General features: G+C 28.5%; 2 protein-coding genes across 3 annotated transcripts; both read left to right on the top strand.

The window, feature by feature from the left end:
- The first annotated feature begins 377 nt into the window (after positions 1-377).
- Positions 378-1,475, top strand: LOC149891390 (E3 SUMO-protein ligase ZBED1-like). Its single transcript, XM_090082092.1, has 2 exons — positions 378-554; positions 594-1,475. The coding sequence occupies exons 1-2, from the start codon at positions 378-380 to the stop codon at positions 1,473-1,475; spliced, it is 1,059 nt and encodes a 352-aa protein (XP_089938218.1).
- A 6,916-nt stretch (positions 1,476-8,391) lies between these two features.
- Positions 8,392-12,884, top strand: LOC145180470 (uncharacterized). 2 transcript variants are annotated; one of them, XM_090083307.1, is made up of 4 exons: positions 8,392-9,092; positions 9,266-9,791; positions 11,339-11,550; positions 12,396-12,884. In XM_090083307.1, the coding sequence occupies exons 1-4, from the start codon at positions 8,733-8,735 to the stop codon at positions 12,753-12,755; spliced, it is 1,458 nt and encodes a 485-aa protein (XP_089939433.1). In that variant the 5' UTR covers positions 8,392-8,732; the 3' UTR covers positions 12,756-12,884. The 2 variants fall into 2 exon arrangements, 1 of the variants encoding a protein (XP_089939433.1); XR_016451207.1 differs by having other exon boundaries at positions 8,532-9,092; positions 9,266-9,837.
- The last annotated feature ends 7,800 nt before the right edge of the window (positions 12,885-20,684 follow it).

The following is a 20,684-nucleotide window of genomic DNA, read 5'->3' as shown; positions in this document are numbered from 1 at the left end:
TATCGAAATACATTTCGAGAAATATCAAGAAATATCGAGAGATATCGAGAGATTTCGAGAGATATCGAGATTTATTGATTTTTTAACAAATTTTTCCTACTTTTATATGGCTCGATCACTTCAACATAAGCAAAAATTGAGCATCTCTAATTTCAGATTAACTCGTTAATTTGTTATTGTTTTGAAAATTAAAAAACCACAACAAATTTTTTAAATCCAGCACAATCTCTCTCTTCGAACTTCATGGGGAAAAATAAAAGTTCGAACTAGAGATATTTTCGAATTATAGAAAGTTGATTTTTTTGGCCATCAGTCTGTCCAAAAGTTGCCACAAATTTCCTTTGTCTGAACAAAGAATCAAGAAAGAAATCAAATTCATGCTTAAGGATGATGAAGTTGAAGACAAGGATGCCATCAAGTATCTCAAAATCATCACTCCAGTCAAGACCTGGTGGAGTTCTTATTTTTTCATGCTGAAAAGCATTGTCAAAATGCTTCGATTCCTCTTGTCAATCAAGAATAATTCAGAAAATGACCCATCTAATCTGGCTGAGGTAATTCCATCAGAAGATCAATTTGATCTCTTTGACTAGGTTTTGCCATTCCTTGGACGAGTTGCTGATGTGTCAGAGTCAATCTCAGCTGAAAAAGTGCCCACAATCCACAGGGTTAATGCTCATATCTATGCTCTACATGTTAGGGCTGAAAGAGCTTTGCAAAGTGGTGTCTCTCCAGCTGCTGAATTGTTCTTTCGAAAGTTCATCAAGAACCTGCTGGATCGATTTCCTGCCTGTGGTGCTACAAACATTTTTTACCTTGTTGGCAACATCCTGAACCCCCTTTATCAAAGAAAAGGACTGAAAAAAATTGCAGCTGAAGGCTACGATGTTGCTTACAAAGCACTGATCACAGATCATGATTGCCACAAAAAGTGGTTGAAGTCTTTTGAAGAATCCAGAACTACTGCTTCCGCCGCTCCACAAGTTGTGCCAATTGATGATCCTCTTTTTGAAGTGGCAGTAGAGGTTGATGATCCTGCCCCATTGCCAGCTACAACTCCAACAAAATCCAAAATCCAGACTAAATTTGAAATGTATTCTGCTATGCCTGGATGTGATATGCCAGTACTCCAATTCTGGTCTGAGAACAAGGCCAAGTTTCCTCTCTTGACCGAAGCTGCCAGGAAGTGGCTCTGTGTGCCAGCCTCATCTGCACCTTCTGAAAGAGTCTTTAGTGTTGGAGGTGCCATTTTCACTCACAAAAGGACCAAACTGCAACCAGAACAAGTGGAGAAACTCATCTATGTTCAAACAAACATTGAAAAAGTCACTATGGGCAAAATTTGGCCTTGCTCAAAAGATGAGATTGCAGACCCAGAAAAATCCGATTTGTCTATGGATAATGTCTATGACCCAAAAACTGCCAGTGTTCCACCCTGTGCCCCACCCAGTGTGCCACCCAGTCTTCCACACTGATGATGATGATGATGATGATGATGATGATGATGATGATGATGATGATGATGATGATGATGATGATGATGATGATGATGATGATGATGATGATGATGATGATGATGATGATGATGATGATGATGATGATGATGATGATGATGATGATGATGATGATGATGATGATGATGATGATGAAGACGATGAGGATGCACAAATGCCAGGCCCAAGCAGTTCAATGTGATTTTCATCAACCTTCTAGGCTTTTCTAGCTTTTAGAATCTTGGGTTAAAGCTTTCCTCCATTAAAATTTACATTTTTGAACTTATTTCTGTGTTTTTCCAAGAAATTTAAAATAAAGTATCAGAATTTTTAAGTAAAAACTTTTTTATTTTTAAAATATTTTAGCGTTCTCGAAATTACTTGATATTTCTCGAAATGTCTCGAAATCTTTCAATATTTCTCGAAGTATATTAATATTTTCGATTGAATCGATAATAATATCAAAACCCATTCTCGAAATAAATTTTTTTTCAGTCTCGATGTCGAAATTTCTCGAAATGACTTTTTTATTTCGATATCATTATCGAAATTTCTCGAAACAAAAAGTTTCGAGAACGCTAGAGCTAAGTTGGGAAAAAAAGTATCCTATTGGAATAAACCAAAAAAATAACATTGAAATATGTATTCCATGTCATGTTGTCATATTTAGAGTATGTACACTCATCTAAAATTAAAATGTGATCAAAAGAATGAAATCAACAACACTTTTTTTAAATATGAACTGGAAAACTCATTGTGATGAATGCTATTGTTGTCAGCAGGTAGAAAAACTCAGTAAAAGTTGAAATGTTACTAAATCACTAAAAAAAAAATAAAAAGCTTATTGTTTGCCCTGGTATTGGTAAAAAAGTGTGGTCATCGTCCATGATTGCTACCACTAAAAAAAGCATTGTGACAGCACATGACTTGGAAATAGATATTGAAGAACTAAAAAAAGAAATCAATCCTCATTTACAGCTTTACCAGTGTATGTTTTGTGGTAAAATACCAAAACAACCAGCAACTCTAAAAAAATGTGAACACTTATTTTGTTTTTTCTGTCTTGTGGAAAATATAAAGGTTAACCAACTCAATGAAACATTATGTCTAAAATATAAAGAGCTTATTTTACCTGAAGATTTGATTTCCAGTATTAAAACAAATTCTCTTTTAATTATGTTGGTTGTTGCATGTATATGTAAAAAAAAGTTATGATTAAGATATTAATCGTAAGTCTATCTGCCTTGATAAATCATTAATATAAGCATAATCAGCTTCATCGTTATCATCATCAATATTCTCATTTGCATTTAATTTGGTTTCATCATCATCATCATCATCATCATCATCATCATCATCATCATCATCATCATCATCATCATCATCATCATCATCATCATCATCATCTTCATCATCATTTATTTAACAACAACATTTCTAATTTTAATTAAGGCTTTTAATAACCATTTATTCTCAATTAAACAACTGTATAATCTAATTAGATGTAGTTATATTCTCAATAAATGTCTCTACATCACCAAACTAGAAACCAAGATTGCTCTGGCAAAAGGTGTAACTATGACGAGGGAAACACACCCACACAGCCTTGTCAAAACCAATTCATGAAAAAAAAAGTTTTTTGTCGCAGTTTAATATGATTTATCTTCTCAATTGCCATTAATGTTAGTATATATTTTGATTAATTGGTAATTTATTTGCTTAACCAGAGGCTTAAACAAACCAATAGCAGAAAACTCCTTACTCTGCCAGGTTTTTTTGCAATCCGCCCTTCCTTTTGATTCATATTCATGAACAACTTCTATGTAATGATGCAATTTTTCATCAGCTGTTTAGCAACTTTTCACTGGCCTACTAAATATATATATATATATATATATATATATATATATATATATATATATATATATATATATATATATATATATATATATATATATATATATATATATATATATATATATAAATAGGTATTAGATAAAATTTATGGCTATACAAATATATTTTGGAAATATTTGAAAAACGTTTTTGTATTTTAAAAATTTAATGAAAGTTCTGGTATCATGTCAAACATTAAAAAAAAAAGTCTAATTACATAATTCAGTGAAAAATGTTGAAAGTGTTAAAGAAAAAATTAACCACTATGTTTAGAGCACTTTTTTAATCTAATTTGACCGAAATTGTAACTCAAGGAAACTTCAAGCTAATTTAAAAAGATTTAATCTCTAAAGTTGATCAGTAAAAAGTTGCCAAACAGCTGAAAATATTGCATCAATATATGTCCTTCATCCTAAAATAGCACACAAATATTTATTGTAATAACAAACAATAAAGAGACCAATTATGAATACAAAGCAAAAGTAAATAAACCTGTAAGAGTAAGGAGTGAGAAGTAATTAAAATTAAAAAAAAAAACACCTGAGAAACTAAACAATTCTTGCTATTGGTTTGCCTAAGTAAACGAATAGCAGTCAAACCCAACTCAGAAGGTAAAAAAATGTCAAAATGTAAAAGAAAAAACGTATGTATGTATGTATGTATGCATGTATGTATGTATGTATGTATGTATGTATGTATGTATGTATGTATGTATGTATGTATGTATGTATGTATGTATGTATGTATGTATGTATGTATGTATGTATGTATGTATGTATGTATGTATGTATGTATGTATGTATGTATGTATGTATGTATGTATGTATGTATGTATGTATGTATGTATGTATGTATGTATGCAAAGGCGCCGAGTTCACAGGGGCAATAGGGGCAGTGCCCCCCCAGGAAGTTTATACTAATAATGTATTATCACGGTTTATCATGAGGGCGAGAGTATCTATTCGCCTCCGAGATAATATATTATTAGTCTAAATTTCCTGGGGCAGCACTCCCTCTGTTGCCCCCGTGAACTCGGCGCCTATGTATGTATGTAATGTATGTATGTATATAAATATATATATTTGTATATATATACATATATATATATATATATATATATATATATATATATATATATATATATATATATATATATATATATATATGTGTGTGTGTGTGTGTGTGTGTGTGTGTGTGTGTGTGTGTGTGTGTGTGTGTGTGTGTGTGTGTGTGTGTGTGTGTGTATGTGTGTGTGTGTGTGTGTGTGTGTGTGTGTGTGTGTGTGTGTGTGTGTATATATATATATCTGTGTGTGTGTTTGTATGTTTATTTACAAGAAGAAAAAATTGAGAGCTAAGACCTGATAAAAGTGTTAATTACTATAAAAACTCATCTAAATTAAAAAAAAAAAAATCATTTAATTTCTTCGCTCAGAAAATTAGATTGTGTTTTTAAAAGTGTAGAGGAAAACCTCAATGAATGGGACAGTTTTTTCAAAATGCTTTTTAAACGTTGATAAAATTGTTTAATATATATATTTAAATATGTTTGATAACCACCGACTCTTGCTCAATGATGTATTAAAACAAAAAAATTGGATTTGCATTTGGCTATTGGTAAAAAGAGAGTTTTATTGGAGCATGACATTTGTCCCATTCATTAAGTATGTCTCATTGAATGGGACAAACATAAAAGAATTAAAAATAAACGTATTTAATTCAATCATTTTTCAAATTAGTTTATTAATTGTAAATGTAGTTAAATATGCAGATACATACATAAACATCACACAAAAAATATATTTAACTTTAAACATTTTAACTCTAAATAAATTTCAATCAAAGTAGAACTTTCTCATTTTAGAATATTTTATTTATTAAATTCATTCAATAGGTAGTACTTTGTCCCATTCGATATGCTCATCACTTTATTAGAAAAAAACACCATTAATTAAGCTTGAATGTTTTACTCACTGTAGTACTAGAGACTGCTATCTATTTAAGCATGGAATTTTATTTTCCATAACTTCAAAAATTGCTGCAAAATCAGAAAAAAAAAACATTTTTAAAAATTACTTTTTACATTCGAAAACACAATAACATCAATTGTCATTACGGTCATAGAGCAATAGGCTGGATGAGTCGGTCAGTTGAATTCTTGTTTCTATCACTCTTTGTTACAGGAATTTGAATATCCTTACATCGATGCTTGTATAAAAATCTGAGTTTGTCCCATTCAATAATCGTCCCATTCATTAAGGTTCTCCTTAAACAAATCAGCATATTCAAGAATGTTAATTTTCTTAGAAAAGCGCAACTTTAAACTTTTTGATATAATCTTTATCTTATTTGAATCATTTTCTAATGCAACTGAGATATGCTTATTATGATTTCAGTTTTAGAAAGAGTTTAAAATGTTGATTTATATGGAAACATATATCGATGGCTCCGCACAAAATCGGACTATCTGCAATCTCCGTGGAAAACAAAATTGGACTATCTGCATTTTTGCCAGATACATTTTTGGACTATCTGCGTTTTTGCCAGATACATTTTTGGACTATCTGCGTTTTTCGGGTGCAGAAATTTTTGGTGGTATTTCTTTAAATATTTGAAGTTTTTTATAAAATTCTACAATTTTTTAAATAATAGCAATTATTTAAATAATTATTAATAGCGATTATTTAAACACAAAACTTTGATCATAACTTGATTAAGTTTGTGAGTAATCAAGTAGTTTTAGTTAAAATAAATATGTTAAAAATAACTTATGTTGTTTTTAATAATAACATAGCATATGTAACAAAACATTGTTATGTTGCATACTAATTGCTAAATTCATAATACATACTTAGTCAATTTTATTTAGCCTAATTGTTGTGACTAATAACTTTAGATCAAATGAAATTCTTGTTATGTTATGTTGCATTGTTGCTAAGTGGTCTTTATACGCAAGATCTGCATATATACAGGATGTCTGCCAAATCAGGGAAATGTCAGGGAATTCGTATATTTTCAAAAAAATCAAGGAATTATCAGGGAAATTAGGTTAAATTTTAGAAAAATCATAAAGATGACTCTTTATCAAACTTATATAACTTAATTAAGTTGTATATAGGACACGTAATCTAAAAGTTTATTTGGCAGATAGTTTTATGAACTTCTCTTGATATATTTAATGTGTGTTGTATTATTGTTTATATTTTTGCAGTTGAAGAGCATTTTTCTAAACGATAAATAGGTAAATATATAATAGGGAAAAGCCAGGGAAATCCAACTTAAAATATTGGCAGACACTCTGTATATATATATATATATATATATATATATATATATATATATATATATATATATATATATATATACATACATATATTTACATATACACGTATATATACACACACGCATATATAAATATATATATATAAATATATATATATATATATAAATATATATATATTTATATATAGACGCATATATACATATATATATATATATAGACGCATATATACATATATATATATATATATATATATATATATATATATATATATATATATATATATATATATATATATATATATATATATATATATATATATATATATATATATATTTATATATAATAACGTAGATCGTAACTAACAAAATTATTGTTATTAACCTATTTTTGTTCATTAACCAATCAAACTATGTAGAGTTTTCTTTGTTGTCTACTTAAAACTATTCTTTTTTGGAGATGCCACTTAACTGAACACAAACTAGTTAAAAACTCATGCATGAGTATTAAACATTATGGTTTCCAACTTTTCTTAAATTTGGTTTATCAATAATTAGGATCAAAATCTAACTGAACCCAAGGTTCAGTTGGATTTGAGCTCTAAACCATTAAACATTGGTTTAATCATATGTCACCTCAACTGCAGTGATGATCAAACAATTTTGGTCCGATTATATTTGATAATTTTTACATATCCAAGACTTTGGGATGTAATGATATATAAAAAAGGGTTGTAATTTTTTTGCTATGATAGTAATAACTATGATACTATCAAAAATAGCTGTAATTTTTCTATAAAAGAATTATTACAAAATAACAAAAAACTACTGTTTTAAATAAACATATCCTTAACTTGCACATTGATCTGAATATCAGGCTTTTACTACTTTTACAGTATATCCAATATAATAAATCATCACATTTGTAATAGACAACATTAATGGCTTGAATTTAAATTATAGTCACATTTAGGTAACTTTTAACTTTAGAAATTATAATTTAACATACAAACACAACTTATCTAAAAACATCTATAACTTTGTAGTCCTAACATATTTTTAAGATCTAACATATTTTATATGACGATAGCAATAAAACACTTAAATTAATTAATTTTTGAAGCTAAACAAACCAACTTGTTATATTCACATTTAACCAAAACATGACTGACTACCTATATAATATAGATAACACAGTTACACTACTTTTTTTTTTCTATTGAAAATAGACAAACTTGAAAAACACCAAACAATTTTTCGAATAAGCCTCGTAAAACTGTAAAACGTTTTCTTAATCCAGTAGCATTTTAATTTCAAATTAAATTTAAATACATACAATTGGTTTTGCGATCAGCTACACTTTGATCAATTCATGATGTGTATACGCTTACTAAGTTCAGAATTGAGATTAAAGTAGATGCAGACTGTTCTTAATTTAGCTGCTAAAATGATGTTTTAAAAATATTGTAAATTTTTCATTTGCATTAATATACCATATGTCATATAATTATTTAAAATAATTACTACTAAACAAAATCAAATGTGGCAAGTGAAACTTTGAGTTAAAACTTAAACAGATATATATCTCAGGAATAGATGGAAAATAATGCAATTACTGTCTTCTTATTAAAAACTTTTATCATCAGATCTGCCATTTGCAGTGAAATCACATTTTGACAAGGCGCATAATTTCATGCAATAAAAACTTTGAACGCCCGGAGAATGGAGATAGTTCAAACATAAAGCTGGCGGAAAATGCAGATATAGTCCAATTTTGTTTTACGCGGAGATAGCAGATATAAATAATCAGTCAACTAAATAAGAAAAGTTTGAACTTTTGACGAAGAAATACTTTGACACCCGTAATGCGTGACAACTTCATTTTGGCTATGCTTTACAATATTGGGCTTTCACCGCTTGCAATAATCTTATTTTTAATGTTCTTATTATCATGAAGTCATGTTGATTGATTGTTCTTTTTTTTTTTATCTGATGCCACATAATTTATTGCTTACCCTACTCAAATAAACTTTTACATAACTGAAGAAATTCCATCTTAAAAGATATGGTATTTGTCAGTGGTCAATATACGTTAAAGTCGTTTCAATCAAATGTTAACTATTACATTGACGAAAAACAATTCAAACTTGGGCTTTGTATTGGTGGAGTAATTTTATGTATAAAGCAAGGGCTAAATTTAGCTAGAAGGATTAGCATGTCTGGGAATTCTAATAATCCAATTATTAAAGCTTTACACAACCACTTAAAGTTATATTTAAATTGTGGTCTTTGGGTCAGAGCTGAATTTTCAATCTTGCTACCCTGGCAGTTTTTTATTTTAACAAAAGGGTCTAATTTTATCATAAATTACGGATCCTTTGGAATTGTTCCAATAAAAGTTCTAGAATATCAGTACAACTTGCTGGTGAGAATATTTATTCATCTATAAAACCATCATAAAGAACTTATATGTTAGCATGTGTGTGTGTGTGTGTGTGTGTGTGTGTGTGTGTGTGTGTGTGTGTGTGTGTGTGTGTGTGTGTGTGTGTGTATTATATGATATGGATTTTGTTTATATTTAATCTGAATTGACTTTAGAGGCAGGTTGAATATTTTCCTGACTTTTATTTCCGGTTTACATTCCTTGAAAAGTATGAAAAAAGTCGTACTGTTGTTGCAAAGGCTGTTGGGTGCAAACCTGAAAATCTAGTTTTTGTTGAAAATACAACAGAAGGTATCAATTGCTCCCTTCGTTCTTTTCTCCGAAACTTTGGTAAAAATGATTCAATATTATGCTTGCGCAGCATAGGCTACAGTGCTGTTTTAAAAGCAATAGATGTACTTACAAAAGAATATAATGTAAAAGTTACCAACTTGGATATACAATTTCCGATACTTTCCAAAGATGATGTGTGTGCACAGTTTGAAGCAGCTCTTTTGATGCATCCAAGTATTAAGTTAGCAATATTTGATCACATAACTAGTGCATCTTCTGTAGTTTTGCCAATTCATGAGCTTGGAATCATATGCAGAAAGTACAATGTGATTTCAGTTGTTGATGGAGCCCATGCACCAGGGCAATTATTTCTGGACATAGAGACATATGATGTTGATGTTTATTTAGGTATTTCAGGTGTTTACAACAGTAAAAGTACTAACAATCTGTATAAGTATGTTTGCATTATCTATATTGTTGACAATCCTTTATTATTTATGCTTGTCCTGCATTTGGAATTGTAAAATAATTGGCAAGAGGTGCGATCTTTTAAAAAATGATAATATTTAATTTTCTCTTCAAAAGAAAATAGTGAAATTCTAAAAAGCTAATTCAGTTTATACTTTTTTTTTTACAATGATATAGGGCCTTTTGTTTATTTGAATTAATATATAAAAATTGTTGTGATGGGTTTCTTAGGCACTTTCTCTATTAGCTTTACTATATCTTAATTTATAATATGTCATAACACTTTTACACTGTTTCTGCAAAAAGACATTCAAAGTTTTCATAGAGTCACTGGTTTTTAGTTTTTAAACTTAAACCAAATGTTTAAACAATGTTTACTTTAAAGCATTATGCTAGTTTTGTTTTACTTAACTGCAACTTAAAGAAGTTAATCAATATATATATATATATATATATATATATATATATATATGTATATATATATATATATATATATATATATATATATATATATATATATATATATATATATATATATATATATATATATTTATTAAAGTATAATGTATTTTAGTATAATATATATAAAAAAGTACATAAAATAATTTATTATATTGGGAATAATTTGAATAAAGAAAATATAATAATTTAAATCAACTAAAATGAGGGAAATGTAACTCCTTCTATTTCTACATCTTCAATTATGAAATTTTATATGCTTATGAGTGAATGGGATAATAAAACTCCATTTGCTAAGTTATAATATTACAAATCCAAAAAATGTGCAGGTGTATAGCATGAAAATATGTAGTGTAATACATGATTAGAATAATGCCTTACTTATTTTAGAAAGGAGGTAATTGATTTTAATAATAGATATTTACTTACTTTAATTGTCATAATAAGGCCTTAATTAAATAAAAAAAAATTTTACAAAATTATCAACAACACTATTTAATTAAGTTTTTTTCAAATTAATCAGCAAAAATTGTTCTTTTTTTTTTTTTAAGATGCGGCAAATAGCACAGGTAAAACAAGCTTGACCAAATTGACCAATCTCTTAAGTGTTAATTGCAAGCATTTTACATGTTGAAATGTTTTTTTCTAATCATTCTGCTCAAATGTTTCAAAACATCATGTGTAACTTTTAAATATTATATTAAATGTATTTTTCAAAAGTTATTTTTTATTCTTAAATTATTTAAGTTATTTGTGTTACTTTTAATTTTTTACTTATTATTATCTTATACTTGCACTTATATATATATTCTTTTTGTTTTTATTCCTATTTTCTATACTATAATTTTAGATAAAGTATTGATAAAATAAGATAATGTAAAGAAATAGTATTAGTTTCAAGTTACAAATCATGTTAGTGGAAATGTCATTTAATAAAAATAAAAGTTTAATTGTATTAGAAGGAATATTAATCATGATAGTAATGATCATATTTGTTTTTATATTTTATATTATTATATATTTTTCAGGAAATCTCCATAAATGGTACTACACACCTAAGGGTTGTGGATTTATGTATGTAAAGAGTGAGTTGCATGACCAAATGCAGCCCTCATTGGTTTCACACCATGCCTATTTGACATTTCATCAGCGATTCAGAAGCCAAGGAACAAAGAGTTACTCAGCCATCCTTACTGCTAGTTATGCGGTTGGAGAATTTATGGAAAATATTGGTGGAATCGTGAGTTGCATAACTTATTAACTAATAGATTTTATGTTAAATATGCTAAAAGCTGCATACATTGTTTGAAAATACCAAAATTGACTTGGTAAAGAAATAAACTTTTCAATGATAAAAAAGCAAAATGTTTGTTACCAAATCGTTTTTGTGTTGATAAAGGTCTGTTGCATCAATAATTTGTTCTTATACTCTAAGTGCTGTTTATTGAAGTTTATTCTAAGTCTGTGAGACATTTAAAAGTTGTTTGTTAAGGATTTTATTTTCATTGCGCTATTTACATGCTGAAACTGCTTCAATTTTATTTATATGCTTAAATTGTTTCAATTTTAACCTCTTAAAAATTACTTTCACTGTTGTATATATATTGTACATATTTTGCAATTTATACATACATCCTTTCAATTTCAAAAAATGTTGCATGAATTTTACAATCACTGCCACTCATAAAATCTGAACTACAATTGCGACCGCATTTTGATTTTATGAAAAAAAAATTTTCATCTTTTTGCAGCTGTTTCGTGCAAAAATTGATTAATTCCACTTTTTGAAGAATCCCAAACTTAAATGTTAAAACATTTTGTAGAGTCATAATTTTTAACATTTATAAAAAACTTTCCTGAATAAAAAAATACGCAGACCTAACTATATAAGAAAGGGATTCTTCAGCATTAACTCTATTTTATTTGTTATTGATATTTTTTGTTTATGATAATTTTTACTATTTTGGATTGCCAAAAAAAAATGTTTTTTTTCAATATTTATCAAATAAATATCAGGAGAAGATTTTTATAAACATAGAAACTTATGCGCTTGTAAAATTATATATATATATATTTTTCCCTCAGAGCCATCTTCATTCTTATATTTCACCTCTTGTGGATTGGGCAGTTCAGTTATTCATTCACGAATGGGATACCGAGGAAATTCAAACACCATCAGATATGAAAGCCCCATACATGCGAACAGTATATTTACCAGACATTTATAGCAAAATCTGTGGATTTGACTTGGTTGCTGCTGATAAGTTGATGAAATATTTCTTGCAAAAAGAAAATATAGCAGTTTATATTAATCCTGTTCAAGGACGTTTGACTACCAGAGTTTCTGCGCAAATTGTTAGCAGGCGTGGTGAGTATATTCATGTGGCTAAAGTAGTTAAGAAAAATGCAAATAAAAAAGCACTACAAGAAATTTTTTGTTTTTAAAAGCATTTTTATTATGTATAGTGAAGTCATTTGTTATAAATAATGTATTGTATAAAAGTTTTTTTTAATAAATCGGTTTATTGCATTAATGTAAGTCACAATATCATAACAAAACGTTGTTTCTCTGCAGACCAACCAGTGTTTTTTTGCAAGCTGTCGCTCAGAGTTTCTTACTGATTTTAACGTTTTGTTTCGCAAATTTTGTATTTATGCTCCAACTACCTCTCCAACTGGTTTATATTTAGATCTAAAACTGCTCGAAATAGTATTAGAAAATAATTCTAGGAAAAACTTAAAACAGAAAAAAGTTGGCGCTTTTTTAGTTAGTATCCATTTGTATCCCATTTATCATGCACTGGTAATTACCTATTACTTCTAACCATATACAAGCAAAAAACCGCTGTTGTCAGGGACTATCGAGGTGTTTAAAAATGGCAACATTGGAATGATAATTCCTGTCAAAAGTTAACAGGAGGATGAGTACAAGCCGTTCAAGTCAATTATGTACAAATCAATGAAATACTAAGAAAAGTAACATGAGCAGCTAGCTTCATTCCAAACAACAAAAATGGTGACTTAGATAAGTCAAATGTCAAAGAAAAGCCGAAGAAAAAACAAGTTACTGGTCGAAAAAAAGAGTTTTCTCGAGATTTCTTCATCATCTATAATGGCAACTAGCCATTATAGATGATAATGAAACTGCATCAACTCTTGCTTTTCAAAGAATTATTCATTTGGCGCACTTTAGACTTACTTTAGCTCTGACGTTTACTACTTTTTAGCGTCATTTATTTGCATTTGGCGTCATTTGGTAAACTTTTTAGGATACTATTCTTCTCAGTTGTCGAATATTCATAACCAACTTTCTTTTATTGGAACCAACTCTTCAATAAACTCTAATTATCAATTTATGGTCTATACTGTCCGGTGGGCATATCTATTGTATTTTGTTCATGCAATTTTGTATTGATTAACATTTTTAACATCATATTGAACATTAAAGTATTCAGAAATCAACTGATTTCTTTTTTCATGATTACCAATCTTAAATTTAAAGACATTCTTTTTTACTAAAGATAATTATATAAAACAATTCCTAGCTTAACACGCCTTTTGTGTTTTTGTTCAATCATGGACCCATAAGAGATGGACGTGCAACCTATTGTTTTATATCAAAGAGGCTGCAAAAATCAGCGAGCCATGCGAGTTTCCGACAAACTCTAAATTTTCACCCGTCAACAAAGAAATCTATAAAAATGGCTGCCCACAGTTTTAAAACAGAAACTCTGATCACGTGGTATTAGTTTAAGCTTTTATAGCATTTGTTTTATAAGACTGTTCAGGATAAAGTAACTAGTTCAAGCGTTGACAAAATACTAAACAAATTACACCAAGGTAAAGGAAAATAGGTGTCGGCACGAACAGATTTTCATCATTTTTCCAAGATAAACATTTGTAATTTTGGGAACTTTTTTCGTGGAAACAAAGTTCCGTCAATAACAAAATAGACCTGTAAGGATAATTTTAAAATGACTGAAAAAAGTATAGCGAAATATAAAAAGGCCTAATTAAGATTTTTTGTCAAGGTCTGGTTTCATTCAACTCCTTGGTCCTTCATTCACAGGGCCTAATTTTGTGTATTTTTAGAGTGTTTTTTCCGATATGTCGCCATTTTTTGCTCGACTACTCTTTAAGCTCCATAATATATATTCCACTATGGATTATTTTTTAGAAAGTGTATTTTCTAATGGGGTTTTCTATAATTCATTAGATAATGCAAAATCTTTTAAAAAGTTATTCAAATTTATAATTGTCTTGCAAAATGCGGCCAGATAATTCATGTTTTCGTTTTTCATATTTCATATACTATTTCATCTGTCATAAAAGGCACATAATAACACATTTGCTTTTGTCAAATAAAAATTAGTTTATATATAGCTGGTAAATCATATTATGTTAAAATTAAATACTTAGTTATTCTTGCGGTTTGCCATAAATTGGCTTTGCTAAACTCTTTAAAACTGTGACAATTTTTTTTTTCTTTATTGTATTTACATTCATTTTATGTATAAGTTATTTATCCTTACTGTATACATTTCTCTTGTTAAACAGAAAAATAGAAAATTCTATGATATTAATTAACTGGAAGTTTGCAGCAATATAGTAGATGGAGTAGTTCCCTGGAGACGAAACCAATATGCTCTAGGTAGCTACAAAACTAGTTGATATTTTGTATTATTTATTACATCTCTAATTATACATGTACTAAAGTAGTTAAGTAAATGATCTCAATTTCTATATTATCATCAGCGTTATTTCTAAAAGTATTAAGAATATCTAGCTATATAAAATTAAGGTTAAAACATGATTCTATTGCTGTTATCTTGAATAACTAAAAGGAAGTTGATGTGACTGGTTAGACGAGACCAAGAGTTTTCGACGAATCCGACAGACTTTAATATAATTTAATTTCTATTGTTTAAAACAAAAGATTTGTAACAATGCGCAACGAGCATGGTTTGCAAAAAAAACAATACGTTGCACGTCCATCTCTAATTGGTCCATGGTTCAATACAAATTTACTTTATGACAAGCGTGCGAGAGGCGAACGGGACGATCTTTCCAGGAAATGTTCCATCGGATCCCCTATTTAGTTAATATGAATTTATTTTTTTTTGACACCTCCTAGCACTCTTTTCCATTTATCTAGTGTTCTTTGTTTATTATATGACATTTAAGCATATTCATAATTTATGTAATGTGTTTTTGATCATACTTCTATACTTTATCAACTGTCTTTACTTTGCTAGCAAAATCTTCTTATAAAACAAAATTATCAATGAGGGCTTTTGAAACAATATCATTAATGGCGCTTAGCTTTGCTCCTACAATCATTTTTATCTCTTCATGTTTTTCACCCTTCTTTACCACCTTTTTATTAGCGAAATGACCTTCTAAACTTAAAAAGCCCAAACCAAAGCTGTTGCCTCCATATCTATTTCCATAATTTCAATTAATTCCATAGATATTTAAACTAGTGCTGTATCTGGATTGCAAATTCCATCAGAAATTCAATGAACTTTCTTACTCAATCTTTCTCAAACAATTCTTTCTGCTTTTAATGAATGTTAAATTAGGTTAATTTTTTGTATTCTATGACCAAACCCTTTTCAGTTGATACATCTACAGTTTTATCTCCTTTCCAAAAACTTTTGGGGATTGCAATCTGTCTGGTACTTCGATGTAAGCTTCAAAATTTGACATCCAACACATCCATCACTTTTAAAGTGTAAGCCAATCAAATTACCTATTCATTTTTGAGCACCAGCATTATCAAGACTAGATAGGGCGCCAAGGGCTGGCAATACATTTTTTTTCAAATTTTGGTAGAAGCTGGCTACGAACCTGGTACTGCACCCAAAAATATTTAAAGACTACGTTTATATTTTGAATCGTTGTGTTTTGCTCGTTTTAATACTAACCCCTTTACCACTTTCAAATGCCTTTACACATTTTCTAATCGTGAATTTTTAAGAAAAAGTACATATTGATTGTTTGCAACCAATTCATAATTCTATTTAAGAAAGCATCTTTTAGATCATCATGACTAAAACGAATGCTAATAGTTCCACTGCTAATACAGACTAGATTAGATTAAACTTATTAGCATTTTTTTGTTTCTATCATTCAGAAATTTTAACTTCTACATTAGTATATCTCGTTTTATATATTTACATATACTTTTAAGAATTATTTCCTAACATACAGTGGTCGGCCATCACATTAGGACCAGCTGTAATTTTTTGTAAATATTGTGTAAAAAATAAATTTTTTGGCAAAAAGAAAACTAATGGTGTAATTTAAAGCTTGTTCCTTTATTTATAAATTTACACTTGATGAAAAATAAACAAATAAAATTAAACATTTTGAATATTTATTGGTTATTACAATAAATTATATAAAATATATATTAAGTATTAATATTTTGTAAAACCGCCTTTATTTGTAATAACTGCTTCGATTTGTCGTGGCATGCTTGCAATTGAACTTTTTATAGTTTCTGTCAACTCTGGGTTATTGTGCCAGATCCTGATAATATATTCCATAAGATCTTGCTTGTTAGTAAGATTTTTTTTTCCAACATCTCGCTTTACTATTTCCCAAATGTTTTCTGTGGGGTTAAGATCAGGTGAGTTGCCTGGCCATGGCAATACATCTACTTTTTTCTGTTTTAAAAAAGCCATAACACTTTTTGCTGTGTGGCAAGTTGCACCATCTTGCATAAATATTAGATTTTTGACATTTTTGGACTTCTTTTGAATTTTTTTGACATTTTTAGACCAATCTGCTATTTGAGGAAGCAACTGGTTCTCCAGAACTTCTTTATACTGGTCCTGCCTCATTGTGCAAACTACTTTGTAGAGACGCCCTTTAAAATTTTATTGATCCATTTAGTGAATCTCACTAAAACACGATTTTGAAAAAAAAAAAATCAAACCCACATTTATACTTTCTCTTGTTTAAGTTCCTAGATTGATCTACAACTTCAAACCGATGTGGTTTATTCCAAACTATTTCATATAGCTTCTTAAATTCGTTTATTGTCATTTCTTGGCTAACAAGATCCGAATATTATAAAATTTTACCTTTTGCGTCTTATGAAAGTAAACAAAAAAATTTGCATTCTCAAGCATAGTTTGTAGTGAAAGCGGGATATTATTCTGTGCAAGATAAATACAACCCGAATTTTATGTTATTTACGAGTGTAATATGCTTCATATTTTTTGTGACTTTCTATTAACACATCATCAAAAATGATAACATTTTTGTTTTCTTATAATAAATATCTAGAACGTTTACTCTTGATTCAAAAAACTGCATTTAATGTCCCATTTTCTTCATTTTTTGTTTTTGTTTTTATTTTTGCTATTGCATCGATAAGTGAAAAAACAGGTAATATTGCTATTATAATTACTTGATTATTATATTTACTTGATTATTATCATTATTATTAACTATTTTTTCTCTTTGTTGAAACATCATTCCACAAATACTTTTTAATGTTCTTTTTTAAATACGTCAAAATTAAAAAGTTGATAAAATTTAACTTTTGAACAAACCTCAAATATAAAATACACGCTGATAAAATACACGCGGATAAAACCTATGACAAATATAAAATACGCGCTGATAAAAGCAAAACAGATTTGAAAATGAAAAACTTTAAGGGCGTATATCTACACGATACTGAAAAAGTCTTGAAAAAGTGAGTGCGGCATTTTTAATTTAGACTCTATTGTCTAAACTAAAAATGCCGCACTCATTTTTTCAAGACTTTTGTAGTGAAACTCACTGGGTAGCTTCGTATAAAAATGGAGATGAAAAATTTTATTTCTATAACTATGGTTTTCAACCAAAGAATGAGTTGAAAGACTACTTGCATTCAATATTATATTACAACACTGATCAAGTTTAATGTGGTGATCAAGTATTCTGTGGTCATTCGTGTTTAAACAAAAAATGAAGAAATTGACATGCAATGTGTCACCAATAGAATGATTTAAAAATAATTCTTGCAAAAAAAAAATGCCGGTTAAAAATTTGGGAGAAATATTAGTTTGACTAGTTTTAAACATAATGTAGTTTTTAACTACATTCGTAATTATAAGCAACAAGACTTTCAAGCTCTTAATGAATTTAAAGTTATGAGTGGTGAGCTTGCGATTTTGTTTAATCGAATAGAGCATTTGAGCGATGTAGGCAAAACTCAACAAAATCAAGTTAAACAACTGCTTAACCAACATAATAAATGAAAATGTTTTAACCAACATAGTATATGAAAATGTTTTATGCAAATAACTAGATGGAATGAATAAATAAAAAAGGAGTATCTGAAGGATCTAAGAATCGTTTCGATTTGTAGAACGTTTCTGATTTATGAAATCTTACAGGCTAATTTCTTTTTTTTTTATTATTAATAAAAATGTCTGTAAATAAATTCGAACACGGTTTAACTTCTACAAATTTAAATGAAGGTGGCGAAACACTACCAAACATCCAACAAAAAATTTACGCAAAAAAATGATGATAGACACAAGGTGATGCTACAAGAAAATGTGTTGGTACAATATATACATTTTGTGAAAAAATTGATTTTATTTAGTTATTTGTTATGGTATAATAAATACAGATCGTAAGATATTTTTTGCGAGATATTTAGTAGATTATGATCCAATTACAATATGAATTGAGCTCAACAAAGCGCGGCTTACACGCTCGTCTCCATCGAATCTGATGTCAGATAAAAATATTTACAAAAGTTCTTGAATAAATCGTAAAAATAAAAAAACTAAAAAGATTCGCTTACGAATCGAAAAATTCATTGATACATTGACAGATGGTTAGAAAAATATTTTCCATTAAATAATATATCTTATTTTGATGTTAAGCGAGCCTGCTTGCTCGTCACAACATTTTCATCATAATTTACCATGTTTTCAAACGCCAGCTCCACCACATGGTACACATAAATACCTTTAGATGCCATGTTCAAAAATGCCTTTTCATTCTTTGCAATGACTACGAGCCCTTGGTTAAACGCAAACACCTTTTGTTCTCTTACCCTCCTTCAAGCACTTCTTATATTGTGCATTTTTTCATGTTCCTATTTATTCTTCTCTGTATTAGCAAACTTAATCTGTCTACAAACAATACATGACTTTGATTCTTCACATACATTCATATATTCTTTAATCTCTTTACTTCGCTTATGTCATGTTTAAACTTTATCTTTTAATTTTTTTTTAGTGCAAGAAAAATCTTTTAAATGTTTTTTTCAAAATTCGCATTGATCCTGTTAAGTGATGATTTAGGGAAGCCTAAAAATCAAAAGCTGGGCTGGTAATTTCCTCTGGCAGATCTTTTATAAGTTGGTCATTGCACTTGATAAAAATTATATTATTAATTGCTAAATATTTTATCATCTTTATGGGTTGTTTAACAATTTAAGAAATTTATCACTTTATTGATGGTTTTATGGATTTTAGCTACATTTTTTTTTTTTTTTTATAGGTAACAAAGGCCCCAACTAAGATATATAAGCGATACATATCTATTTAAATCAGCATTAGATATAGACAAATCTTTGTTGTTTAGGTTAGATTCTGTAAAGTATATTATCAAAATATACTAACTGTATATTAAAGCTGCCAGTTTTCTTGATTTAAAAAAATAAACTCTTCGATAATCAGAGTAAAAGCAGCATAAAATCTTGATAAAGCAACAGGCTACAAAAATAATTGTTATTACAAAGTTGTTTAGTTGATTTATTTGAAAACGATTTTTTTTGTTTATGTTTTGTTTGTTTGTTTTTGGTTTTTTCTGTTATGTTTTTTTTTTTGGGTCATTTAACGCTTGAAGCCAAAAATATTTACGCGATTACTCAATTTAAGTTTAAAGTTTGCTCACAAGCAAATAGTGTTTGTCGCTTGTAATCACACGCCTAATACTTCATTCAGTATGTTTTAACCTGAATGGAATGAAATTACAATTTTAACACTATAGTTAAAATTAGAAAAACCGGCACCCGGAGTAAAAGGTAAAGCTTTCAGTATTAAAAAGGAAAAAATGGTTTCATGAAAATTTTTTGGTTGAAATAAAAAAGTGCTTTATTTTTATATTGAGGTTAAAATTCAACTTTTCTGTTTGTTTTCTTTTTCTGTGTCATTTTTTTTTTTTTTTTTTTTGAGGTAAAATTAATATTGTTTGTTTCTTTGAGCCGATAAATCAAAATTTTTTAAATTGTCATAAAATTTTAAATTAAATGAAAATCTTTAAGTTTAAAAATAATTTATGACATATCTTCTCAAGTCTTTGTATCTTTGTTTCTATTTATCATTTTTTCATATTTTTTCATCATGCAATAATAAG

This window comes from Hydra viridissima, unplaced genomic scaffold, assembly GCF_058129835.1.
Source record: "Hydra viridissima isolate aposymbiotic clone 2 unplaced genomic scaffold, HvirCarnegie_v1 scaffold_3, whole genome shotgun sequence".
Lineage (NCBI taxonomy): Eukaryota > Metazoa > Cnidaria > Hydrozoa > Anthoathecata > Hydridae > Hydra > Hydra viridissima.
The sequence above is the reverse complement of the archived record's forward strand: the minus strand, read 5'-3'. Positions and strand labels throughout refer to the sequence as shown.